Below are 11700 nucleotides of genomic sequence, written 5' to 3'. Positions count from 1 at the left end.
GTGTCATCTTTCCCACTGAAATCATCTGCATAGCCTGGTAGTTTACGTGCCCCAGTCTTGAATGCCAAAGCTTTGTTGACTCCTCCAATTTTTACATTAAGCAAACAGACTCCCTAACTGTTTCAAGAAATATTTTATACAATCTGTTGGCTGAACGCTCAACCTTCATAATCAGACATCCCTGATCATCATAAACCCACAAAAAAATCTCCCGTCAATACCACTTTGTTCCCATTTTCAGATAATTTCCCTAGGGAAATGATGTTGTTGCAGAGATCAGGGATGTAGTAAACTTCTTTAAACACGAGCTCTTCTCCATTCTTGCATTTAAATCCAACTGAACTCTTTCCTTTGATTTCAACCATTGTACAATCACCAAATCTCACCTGGCCTGTCACACCCTCGTCCAGATTCTTAAACTTGGACCGAAATCCCGTCATGTGGTTACTAGCCCCATTGTCCAAATACCAGAGGCTTGATTCTTCCCGTTTTTCATAGTCTCTGCTCAGCTTGGGTGTCACTTAGCCTTCTTTAAGTAGCAGCATATCTCTAGTTTTGCCATTTAATTCCATCATCAGTAAGGCGGGCTCATCATCTTAAGTATGTGTCAGGTTTACCTCGGTTCTCTGTTCCTTTGGTCTTTCTTTGCGTGCCTTGTGACACTCAGCAGCATAATGGCCATATATGCCACAATTGAAGCATTTGACTTTGCTTCTGTCCTGTCCTCCACGTCCTTCTCTGTATTGATTCTTTGACCCTGAAGACGTCTCTCCCTTCTTTGATTTTCTCAGCCATTCCTCCCTTGTGAGCAACAGCTGACTCTCGTTGCCTTCTCGTTTCCTCCATTCCTCTTCGGTTAAAATTAGTTGTCCTCCGTTGTTCTCGCTTTATCCACATAACCTTTCTTCATGTGCCTTCAATGACCCTACTGCCTCCTCAATGGTCATTTTCTCTAAATCACAAAATTGTTTTATTGTGGACGTGATTTGCAAGAATTTGGACGGGATAGCTCGTAGTAGCTTCTTAACTACATATGCTTCGTCAATATTTTCTCCCAGCCCACGTATATTGGTCACAATAACATTCAACTTCATACAGAAGTCATCGATCAATTCCGTGTCTTTCATATTCAGAAACTCGAATTCAGCCTTCAACATTTGGATCCTCGCCTTCTTAACCCGATCTGCACCCAAGCACATCGTCTTCACAACATCCCAAGCCTCTTTCACTGTTGTCTTGTCTGCGACAGATAGTAGGATGTCCTCGGGGATGCCTTGATAGATCGCAGCTAAAACCATCTTGTGAGTTTTGTCTTCTACTCCGTCTTTGGTGTTTGTTGTTTCGACTGCTTTCCAAACACCATGAGCTTGCATATAGACTCTCATTTTCAATGCCCAAGCTGCATAGTTGCTTTTTGTTAATATCGGGTAGTTAATCCTTACTGAACTCTCTTTCTCTTTCAATGTTTCCATCGTTATGTTTCCATCGGGTATTCACTATAATGTTTTCAATCACAAATAATTAACACAACTCCAAGAAATAAATATACTCCCTCCGTCCATTTCAATTATTTACATTTTTTAGAGAGTGTCTGATACGCATTTTAAGGTGCATATAAAGTATAGTTCTATAATTTTTTTTACAATTTTTTTTTTCTAAATAAAAATTAAAATATTCAACTATTATTCAGAAAAAGAAAATTGTAAAAATAAGTTATATAACAATACTTTTTATGCACCTTAAACCTTAAAATGCCTAGCGGACACTTTCTCAGAAATAAACAATCGGAGGGGATTGACGGACTATTTGTTTAAAGTAAAATGGACCCTGAAACACAAAGCGTAACCCTATTTCCTCAATTCGGAATGGGCCTTTAATAAACAAAACTACTGGGCTCAATCCAAAACCTCGGCCCACAAAAAAATATATAATCTGTACAAAACATTTTTACAAGGGCTTGAAAATTAAAAATACAAATGGCAGATACTGAAGAAATCTTACAAGAGCTTCTCAGCGTTGAAGTAGAGCTTCAAGACGTTCAAGGTACTTTAATTTAATTTAATTTAATTTAATATAATTTAGTTTCGTTTTATTTTTGTTTATATTTCTAATTTTGTTTTTTTGATTATGTATTTAATTTGATTATTTGTCTCATTGTTAATTGTTTCTGTTTAGAATTAGTGTGATTAGTGGAAAGTGATGTGATGATTATTAGTTGAGAATGAGGAGAAGCGATTTCGATTGCGTTTTCGTGTAATGGATTGATAAATAGGACAAAATGTGATGGTTATGTATGTCTGATTGTTGAATGGGTTATCTACACACTTGAATTTGTGTTGTTTTTTCGATATTTATGTTTTTTTAGGAGAAGGATTAGTAATGCGGTAGTATATTAGTAATTTTCTTTCGGTTTTCGTTTGATATTTCGAAGATAGCTGGACCGAGCTTATTAGTGTTTAAGAAAGGGAATGTGAAGTGTTGTTGGTAGCTGGAGACAACTTTAATTATAAATAAAGATGATCAATACGTTTCACTTAGGTAGCGGAAAATATTAAATGTGTATAGACCTTATTCTTATTAAGTGTGGAGAAATTTTGGCGAAATAAGAATTTTATGTGATATATCAAAACAATTGCGAATAGTATGAGAGTTTGTAAAATCAATTGAGACGTTGCTGAAAGTCACTATAATGTGATAGACTGTACAGGAAGTATGGAAGCTTTGTTGAAACAACATTAACTTTGATTGTGTAGGGTTTTTTGAATTATGAGTCTAGAGTATTTAAGTTTTTTGTTACTTGTACAGACCAGATAAAGGTATTTTTGGATCGGCAAGAGAACTTGTATGACAGACAATCTGAATTAAAAGCCTTGCTTGAAAGCTGTGAAGTATCTTCTAGCGAAAATAAAGATGCTACGACTGGGACTTCGGAGAACTGGTCAGGGGAATTTGACTGGGATTTTCGAGTAAATGATGTTGGGTTGAATGTATTTGGGATATCTTCCTACCGTGCAAATCAACGAGAGGTTAATCATGCTTGAGTCTGCTTTGCTACATTATCTTGTAGTTAGTTAATAAATCCTTAAGACCAATATGTTTAATGTGCTCATTTATCTTTTTTAATATGTGTAATGTGATGAAATTCCTATTTTTGATTTTTGGGTTCAGAAACCATATTTCTTGGTCTCTGTTCGTTGTTTATAAAATTATAAGAATGCAGTTATTTATGTGGTTTACGTCTGGCAGTCCTCATGTGATATTTCTCAGTCATTTGTTTCTGAATCTTTCAATTTGTTTCTTAATTTATATCTCAGCAATATGACACTGTAAGAAATTAAACTGTATATATGTTTATATTTGGAATGTATATTCTCTAAAGTCTTAATTTGAAATTGAAGTATCATATGATACATAAAAATTTATATTGTGGTGGTGATTTTACATGGCCAGATTATAAATGCAGTCATGAGTGGAAGAGATGTTTTGGTAATTATGGCAGCTGGTGGTGGCAAGAGTCTTTGTTACCAACTTCCTGCTATTATGCGGGATGGAGTCGCTCTTATCGTCAGTCCTTTGCTTTCTCTTATTCAGGATCAGGTGCTTAATATTTTCAAATATCCTATAGTATGAACATTAAACTATTCACTGTTATAGGTTTTTCATAACAATCAGTAATGCAGGTAATGGGTTTGGCTGCTTTAGGCATCCCAGCATACATGTTAACCTCAACAACTAGTAAAGAGAATGAAAAGTTTATTTACAACGCTCTTGAAAAGGCTGAAGGTGAGCTTAAAATACTGTATGTCACACCAGAAAAGATTTCTAAGAGCAAGAGGTTTATGTCGAAACTTGAAAAGTGTTACAATGCTTCCCGTCTCTCTCTGATTTCAATCGACGTGAGTTCATCACTTTGTTCTAGTGTATTTCCTGCAATAATTTAATTTATCTTTTTTTGGACAAACATTAATGGTAATACCTTAAAAGTCAACTATCTCCCATTGCTAATCTTTTAGCATGGGTATGGACGGTGTCTCGCAATATGTTCTCGTTTTTCACATGGATATCTCTCTCCCATATATTGACGGGCTCCTATTTTCAAGTGATTATTGGTTTTTGTTTAATATATGGAATGGTTTGTGAAGGAGGCACACTGTTGTAGCCAGTGGGGACATGATTTTCGTCCAGACTACAAGAATCTTGGTATTTTGAAGACACAGTTTCCAAGCATCCCTGTAATTGCTTTGACAGTGAGTAGAATCCTTCCCAAATTAGTGAATTGCTTCTATTATGCATCACCGTGTATGATACTTCTATTTTTGACTGTTTACAGGCTACGGCAACAAAGAAAGTTCAACTAGATCTTATTGAGATGCTTCGCATTCCGAAATGTGTCAAATTTGTTAGCACTGTGAATAGGCCAAACCTTTTTTATATGGTATAGACCTTCATCTTGTGGACATCTCTTTTTTTCTTCTGGCAAAATTAGTGCTAAACCAAGGTCTTCTCTGTAGGTACGTGAAAAACCATCTGTTGGGAAAATGGTTATTGATGAAATTGCCGAGTTCATTCACAATTCTTATTCAAACAATGAGTCAGGAATAGTTTATTGCTTCTCCCGGAGAGAGTGTGAACAGGTAGGCAACTGCTTCATTTCATTAAGGTCATGCTCATTTTGTTCCATATGAAAAATAACTTTAAGAAACCATGTTTATAAGATCCCTCTAAACCACTATTATGTCAAAATTGTGAAGACCAATGTCTTTCCTACATTTTCAAAATTTTAGGTTGCAATGGAACTACGCGAGAAAGGAATATCAGCTAATTATTATCATGCAGATATGGATGCAAACGCTCGTGAAAAGGTTCATATGCGGTAAACATTGTTGATTTTATATGCAAGTAGTACATGCTTATGTCTTCAGTATCTTACATTTTCTTTGTTCTTTTTTTTCTATATCATGTTGTATTTTTTTAATGATTTCTGAAGATTTACATCGCATATTTTACTGAACTCACCGCATATGCCAATTGAATTTTTCACTTTGTACCAATCTAGCAGCTGAGTTATTAGTTTTTCTTATTTCGGCTGGCCGAGGTCTCTTATAAAATAAATTTATATAGGTGGAGCAGTGGCAAGTTGCAAGTGATTGTTGGTACGGTATGTATACCTTTGTCGTCGTTCTTTGATTGCATTTATGGTCTCCTTTACCATGTTGAATTGTTAAGACTAAAAACCTTTTTGACAGGTAGCGTTTGGAATGGGAATTAACAAACCGGATGGTTAGTTTACAGCTACTATGAACTAATTATCTAAAAAGACGTTACTATTGCAACTGATGATGTTTCTTGTCAACAAATTAAAGTATTGGGCCGTTAAACAATTTTTTTGGTGTTTCATACTCTCATTTGATTTCCCCCTTGTATCTCTCATCCCTACCCCTCCCCCCTCTCTCGCTCTTGTAACTTTTTACTTTATCTATTTAATGAGAAAAGAAAAGAAACAAACATCTGAGATGCACTAAACCACCCTTACTCTTCAAAACAACCTTATCTTCCATACAATCAACACAATCAGGATCCACTCCAGCGTTGCAATGATTTTTCCCTTTAACATGCCACAATAATGATGGAAGAATATATATACATGTCATCATCTTACATAAATGTCAATGCCACCCCAACGGAAAAAATAGTCCTCTTCATAGGAAGTGATATTATCTACTAGATTATTTTCATTGAAAAACACCACCAACAATCTCAAGGGCTACATTATAGTTGGTCTACAAAAATCGACTTTAGATGCCTTTTATTAAATCAGAAGTAACAAGTCAGATATCACTTATTAGTTTGTTGTGCCCATTTAATATTTTAAACATGTTTTATATTGGTGATGTATATGATGATTGCCTTTAGTCAGGTTTGTCATCCATCACACACTCAGCAAATCAATGGAGACATACTACCAGGTCTTTGTTGTGTTTCACTGCATATGCTTTTATTATAAATGGTCAAAATAGGTTCTCTCCATCTAACTTGGTTGGTTACAGGAAAGTGGTCGAGCCGGACGAGATGGACTACCTTCAGAATGTCTACTGTACTTTAGGCCCGCCGATGCCCAGAGGCAGGTACGAATTTGTTCATGAAGTGTTTTTATAAATTTATTTATATACTGTTATTATTCTGTAATATATTTTTAACTCAGAGCTCGATGGTCTTCTATGAGAATTGTGGTTTGGAGAATCTTTATGGCATAGTTCGATATTGTCAGGTGAAATTTCAGATCCCATTTATCACTTCACAGGACCCTGTTATCAAATTCAAAGTATCCATTATGCATGATGTCTTCTAAGGCAGCAGTACTTATTTTTACACTCAATTCAATTTTTTTTATCTCTGTTAGCATAACAATTTCAATACTTCTTTCATAGCAGTCCAAAACAGAATGCCGCCGAAGTGCATTTTTCCGACATTTTGCGGAGCCCTTGCAAGATTGTAATGGTATTTATTTAAATTTTTCCATTTTTTGTAGTCTTCTCTAATTTTTTATCCTTTGATGTACACTGTTGACTCGTGCAATGGTAAACTTACTTTATTTCAGAAATGTGCGACAACTGTTCCTTTTTGGACGAGGTCAAGGAAACAGATGTATCTGGTATGTTTTATGACCTCGTAGGACAATAATGTTTCATTAACCTTTTCCGAACAATGTTGCCTAAGCTGAAGATATTAATTACTTTATGGTCTATGCATACCTGCACCGTATGTTCATTGCTTATGTTCCAAGAACTAGAATAGGGCTTCAGCTTTTGGCATTTAGCCCAGATGCTGGCATTTGAAATATATGTAATAAAATATTTAGTGTGTATGCACAAAGAAGAATTGATATAGTGAAACTAGTAGCTGACGGAAGGAAGCACATTATTGTTAAAAAATGGTTTCGTATTCTTTCAGAAAAATGATGAAAGTAGCTATATTGGGTGGTAGATAATAATTATGAGCCTATAAATTTGTAGTTGAATATTGTTCGAGAATTTATAGGAGCCCATAGATGTTTTGCGGAGAGGGTTTGTTCGCCTATCCTATATTATGATATGTATCTCATAATTATTTATTATTTGTTAGTAAGAGTTATTCAACAATATTATTATAGTGACTTGCCTGCATACTTGTAATGGAACTATTTTCAGATCATGCGAAAGTTATGGTATCATTGCTACAAGATATTCAAGAGAATGAACAGAGAGTAACAATGTTACAACTAGTGGACAAAATGAAAGTTAAGAATAAGGGATCAGGTAACTCATTAGCCCGGCTTATTATATGTGCACTAAAAAATTATGTCTTATTTCTGGTTATGGCATTCAATCAAGTTTATACCCATGATTGTACTTTTATTTTTGTCCAACTTGCTCGTAGTATCTAATATTATAGTTGCCACTGCCTGCATGACACAGATCCCGAGCTAAAAAAGGATGAATTAGAGCAACTTGTGGTTCAGCTTATACTAGATCGTGTATTGGTATAAAATCTGCATTATTCAGTTTTTAATGTAAAACGCGTAGCACATTACTCTGTCTGGTTGCTACCGTTTTTTGTTAAAATTGCAGTATCTTTCTTAGTTTGCTTTTAGCCCAAAATTTTGAAATTTGCAGAAGGAGGAATTTCAGCATACAGCTTATTCTACAAATGCTTATGTGACAGTAGGGCCACTTGCAAGACAAGTGCTGGAAGGTATAGTACTTCCAATGTGATAATTGTCAGTTCATCTATGCTTTCATTTGATATATAGTTTGTAGTGGAACAGGCTCTATATATATTTTGTTTACACTATCTGAAGGCACATATTATCTTGTATGTTAATTTATATTACAAGTGGGGTTATGTAGGCTACGAATTTTAATCTATATAATAAGGTGATTGTCAGATTAATGTTGAACTATTAAATGTCGAACAAATATGTTTCTAGATTATCCACTTTTCTTTGTCTAATGTGTCACTTGATTTATGTTCGGAAAATAGACAAAAGAAATTTGGATCGGGTGGCAGTTATATCTAGCTGGTGTTACTCGTGATTCTAATTTTTTCCTTAGATATGGATGCTATTTATTCCTTAAAGACATTGAGAATCTGTTGTTTTTTACATGCAGGGAAGAAGATTGTTAAGATTGTAAGTAGTGTACAGAAGAATAGCAAGGAACTCGTGAAAGCATCCAAGCGTAACAGGTCTTCAGAATTGGAACTTAAGCTTGATGAATTGCGTAAAGAACTATCCGCGATTCATGGAGGAATATTTCCTCATTCTGTACTATCTACTCAACAGATCAGCAGACTTAGCTCTCAAAAACCTGTAACTATGAAAGAGGTAAAAGGCCTTACTACTAAGATCCATCTATGTTTATTAAACACCACATTTATGTTTAGTAAACACCACTCTCCATCCAAATTTCCTCTTGTTGTGCTTTGAGTTTTTGCAGTCAACTTCTTCAAAATGCTATACTTTATTATTCACTTGCAAGTGTTGCTGATATTGTATATCTTGATATCTGTATCAAATCATAAAGAAATTAATTAATGGTTAGTAGGTTTAGCAGTTAAATTACGGGTTCCTTATTCAAAAGAAACGTCTGCGGTGAAGTTGTTGTTTAGCTATACATGAATTTATTGGCTTAGATAATATGTTTTTTTTTGCAATTTGATATACTCTGCAATCAAAATGATTTTACTTGCTCTTTTGTAATTATTTGTTATATATGTTTGTTAAAGACAGCCGTTTCATATGAATTAATTAGCAGTAATTTTTTTGATGTTTTATTATTCTTCATAAAAGTGGTCCAAACAAGAGATTGCTTAAATATTTCGTCATAATAAGCAGATAATACGCAGATAATGGTATTATAATGCCGAAAGCACTAGATGGCACATTTCCACGTATAAGGACTGCAGTTTTTAACATTAAACTTGCATCGTCTCTGTTGCTTTTCGGATTCATTGAACATAACTTTTGGTATAACTTCTGTTGTTGCAGTTAGAAAACATAATTGGAAAGTTAAAGTCTGAAAAATATGGGAGCAAGATATTAGAAGAAATTAAGAGATATGATGAGTCTGAGAACCAAAAGTTGGACCATTCTGTGGATTATTCACCAGAGAAGGAGCATGAAAGAAGTCATGCTAAAAAGCTAAAATCTGCCAAGAATCTTGTTGTTGTTGACAGTAGTGAAGATGAGCAATGAAAGGATTAAGATTTTGTGAAGGTTAATGTAATTATGCGGGGCTCTTATTTGACCCTTATGTTACGTCACCCAGCAGAATTTGTTTTGTACGACCTTCTCTACTCAGTACTCTTACTAATTAATCAATATGAAGTCATTGAGTATTTCAAACCAGTGAACTGAAAGTTTGGTAGAATGTTAATAGTGCAGCCTATTGATTAAAAGTACTATTCTCTTTGATTTCTTTAATTTGAAAGTTAATCCATCGGAGTTGTATGGTATAAATGTTAAACTTATTGATACTACTGGAACCTGCAGTTTGACTACAAAATTTTGTTTGATATTCAGTAATGTTAGAAGACTGAGGCAACATAAATTCTAATACTTTGTATTCCCTCTAGGTTTTGAGTACTCTTGGGAGGGCGCCTCTAGTCATAGTACTAGATCTCATCCTTTTCAGAAGGTTTTTTCTCGATTTAGTCGTGTTTGTTTTTGTAGAAAATAATATGGCTACACTGAAGAAAGGCAATGATCAAGGAGGTACTGAAGAAGTGTCGGAAGAAGAAATTGAGTGGGTTGTAGAGGAACCCACTCAATGAAAAATGTCTGGTCACCCCAAACGTGGAATGGAAGCAAATTGTATTGAGAAAAATATATTTTTCTTCCACTTCCATCATTGGAAGGACGAAGCTCGAGTTCTCGAGGGACAGCCATGGCATTTTTACAGGTATGCTTTATGTCTTAGTGATATTCAAGAGAACGTTAAACCATCAGAGTTAAAACTTCATAATATACCATTCTGGATAAGAGTTTATAATCTCTCGTTTAAAGGAAGAAACAACGACACTAATGCAAAAATGACTTGAGATAAAGTAGGCTCGTTTTTAGAATCAGACAAGTCAAATGTTGTGACAAAACCTAAACCTGCTCTGAAGGAGAGTGCAGATGAGAATGTGATAGAAGTTCTTGGAAAGCTGGAAAATGTTGCTATTACATAAGAACACAAGAAAGGGACGATAGACGATACAAATGATAAAGAGGTGGAGCTTGCTGAAACGCGGAATGATTTTATAAGCGGGGATAAGAATAGAGGGCATGAGATTGAATCAGTAAATAAGGGAATAGAAGGCCGAAATAGTGAAGATAGCAAATGGAAGCAAAAGACGAGGACAGAAAATTAACCTCAAACCATGGGTTTTGATATTGCAGGAAAGAAAAGGACTCTTGTATTGAAGAAAAGTCAGATGTTATGGAACTCGATTGTGGCCCTATGACAAAGAAGGTATGCCTTCCAAATGAAAATGCCGCCAAGGGCCATGATAGGCCTTTCGTGGAACTGCAGGGGTTTGGGGAGCCCCCTTGCAGTGAATGTTCTAAAATGTTTGATCAATTTAGAGTCTCCACGGTTTGTGTTTTTCAGAGAAATCAAACTTAAAAACTGGGAATGGGATAATTTAAATCGAAAGTTGAAGTTGAAAAATGCAATCGCTGTAAGTTGCACTGGAGAAGGGCGTCAAAGAAGTGGAATAAATGGAGTTTTACTGGTATGTATGGCTTCCCAGAAGATGACAAAAAATTCAAAACTTGTGAGTTAATGGAAAGTCTATGCAATAGTGACATTATTCCATGGCTTTGTGCAGGGGATTTTAATTTATTTATTACATCAAATGAGAAGAAAGGAGGTGAAGTATTAAACTAAAATGATGTAGATAATTTTCGAAGAGCCATTGACAGATGCAATTTGTATGATATGGGTTTTATCGGCTATGAGTATACATGGAACAATAACAGGAGTGGGAGGGATAATATACAAGAACGTTTGGATAGGTTTCTGATCAACCAAACTTGGAAAGATATGTTTCCAGGCTCTTTTGTCACCCCATTTACCAAATAGAAAATCTGACCATCTACCGATTGTAATCAACATCAAACATGTGACAATAATAGTCCGGAATGCAGAAAGGTAAAGCTTTCTCTCGAGTACTTAAAAAGATAAAAAATGGTGAAATATTTTTTAGATGCTCCTATGGTTTGATCGAAATAGAAGCGCACTGAATGTTGTTGTGGACAAAGCTCTAAAAGTTCTCGATGAGTATGACCTGGAAAATAAAGTTGTGCCGATCATGAAAAGCGGTGGAATACATAATAGAAGGTGGTGATCAAACACATATAAGATCAACTCTGATGCAGCCATCTTTGTCGAAGGATTCTGTGGTTTGGGGTTGTTGTGAGAGACTACGTAGGTGATGTTATGTTATCTACTTGCTTAAAAAAGGAAGAAGTTTTTGAGGTTGATGTTGCTGAAGCTTTAGCTACCCGTCATGGTCTAATTATCTCTTTTGAAGTCGGCCCTACTAGAGGTAATCCTTAAATCTGATAATGCAAACGTATACAACTATTTGAAGAGTAAAGTGCATGAGACATCAAATTTTGGTAGTATTGTTTCATATCTTATTAAGCTAGAAGATAAGTTCCGATCCTGTACATTC

General features: G+C 35.2%; 2 protein-coding genes across 4 annotated transcripts; one reads left to right on the top strand and one right to left on the bottom strand.

The window, feature by feature from the left end:
• Window positions 1-887: 887 nt before the first annotated feature.
• LOC141673182 (uncharacterized) lies at window positions 888-1472 on the bottom strand. The gene has a single exon (XM_074479915.1). The coding sequence runs from the start codon at window positions 1470-1472 to the stop codon at window positions 888-890; it is 585 nt and encodes a 194-aa protein (XP_074336016.1).
• A 481-nt stretch (window positions 1473-1953) lies between these two features.
• Window positions 1954-9441, top strand: LOC141671791 (ATP-dependent DNA helicase Q-like 2). 3 transcript variants are annotated; one of them, XM_074478147.1, is made up of 20 exons: window positions 1954-2043; window positions 2806-3026; window positions 3451-3597; window positions 3681-3896; window positions 4143-4247; window positions 4331-4435; window positions 4512-4634; window positions 4785-4862; window positions 5122-5158; window positions 5251-5280; window positions 5914-5966; window positions 6048-6125; window positions 6203-6268; window positions 6429-6498; window positions 6599-6652; window positions 7188-7295; window positions 7455-7519; window positions 7653-7731; window positions 8148-8362; window positions 9026-9441. In XM_074478147.1, exons 1-20 carry the CDS (start codon window positions 1977-1979, stop codon window positions 9230-9232), a joined length of 2124 nt encoding a protein of 707 aa, XP_074334248.1. In that variant the 5' UTR covers window positions 1954-1976; the 3' UTR covers window positions 9233-9441. The 3 variants fall into 3 exon arrangements, with proteins under 3 accessions (XP_074334248.1, XP_074334247.1, XP_074334246.1); XM_074478146.1 differs by having other exon boundaries at window positions 4785-4873; window positions 5247-5280; window positions 6432-6498; XM_074478145.1 differs by having other exon boundaries at window positions 4785-4873; window positions 5247-5280.
• The last annotated feature ends 2259 nt before the right edge of the window (window positions 9442-11700 follow it).

The sequence above is a fragment of the Apium graveolens genome, chromosome 7 (genome assembly GCF_009905375.1).
Source record: "Apium graveolens cultivar Ventura chromosome 7, ASM990537v1, whole genome shotgun sequence".
Taxonomy (NCBI): Eukaryota; Viridiplantae; Streptophyta; class Magnoliopsida; order Apiales; family Apiaceae; genus Apium; species Apium graveolens.
Note: the sequence above shows the minus strand (reverse complement) of the source record. Positions and strands in the feature narration are given on the sequence as shown.

Coding starts and splice junctions, on each gene's coding strand:
- LOC141673182 (XM_074479915.1), bottom strand. CDS start 1,472: ATGGAAACATTGAAAGAGAAAGAGAGTTCAGTAAGGATTAACTACCCG.
- LOC141671791 (XM_074478145.1), top strand. CDS start 1,977: ATGGCAGATACTGAAGAAATCTTACAAGAGCTTCTCAGCGTTGAAGTA. Junction 5,159..5,246: donor TGCAAGTGATTGTTGGTACG/GTATGTATACCT, acceptor CCTTTTTGACAG/GTAGCGTTTGGAATGGGAAT. Junction 6,126..6,202: donor CCGCCGATGCCCAGAGGCAG/GTACGAATTTGT, acceptor TTTTTAACTCAG/AGCTCGATGGTCTTCTATGA.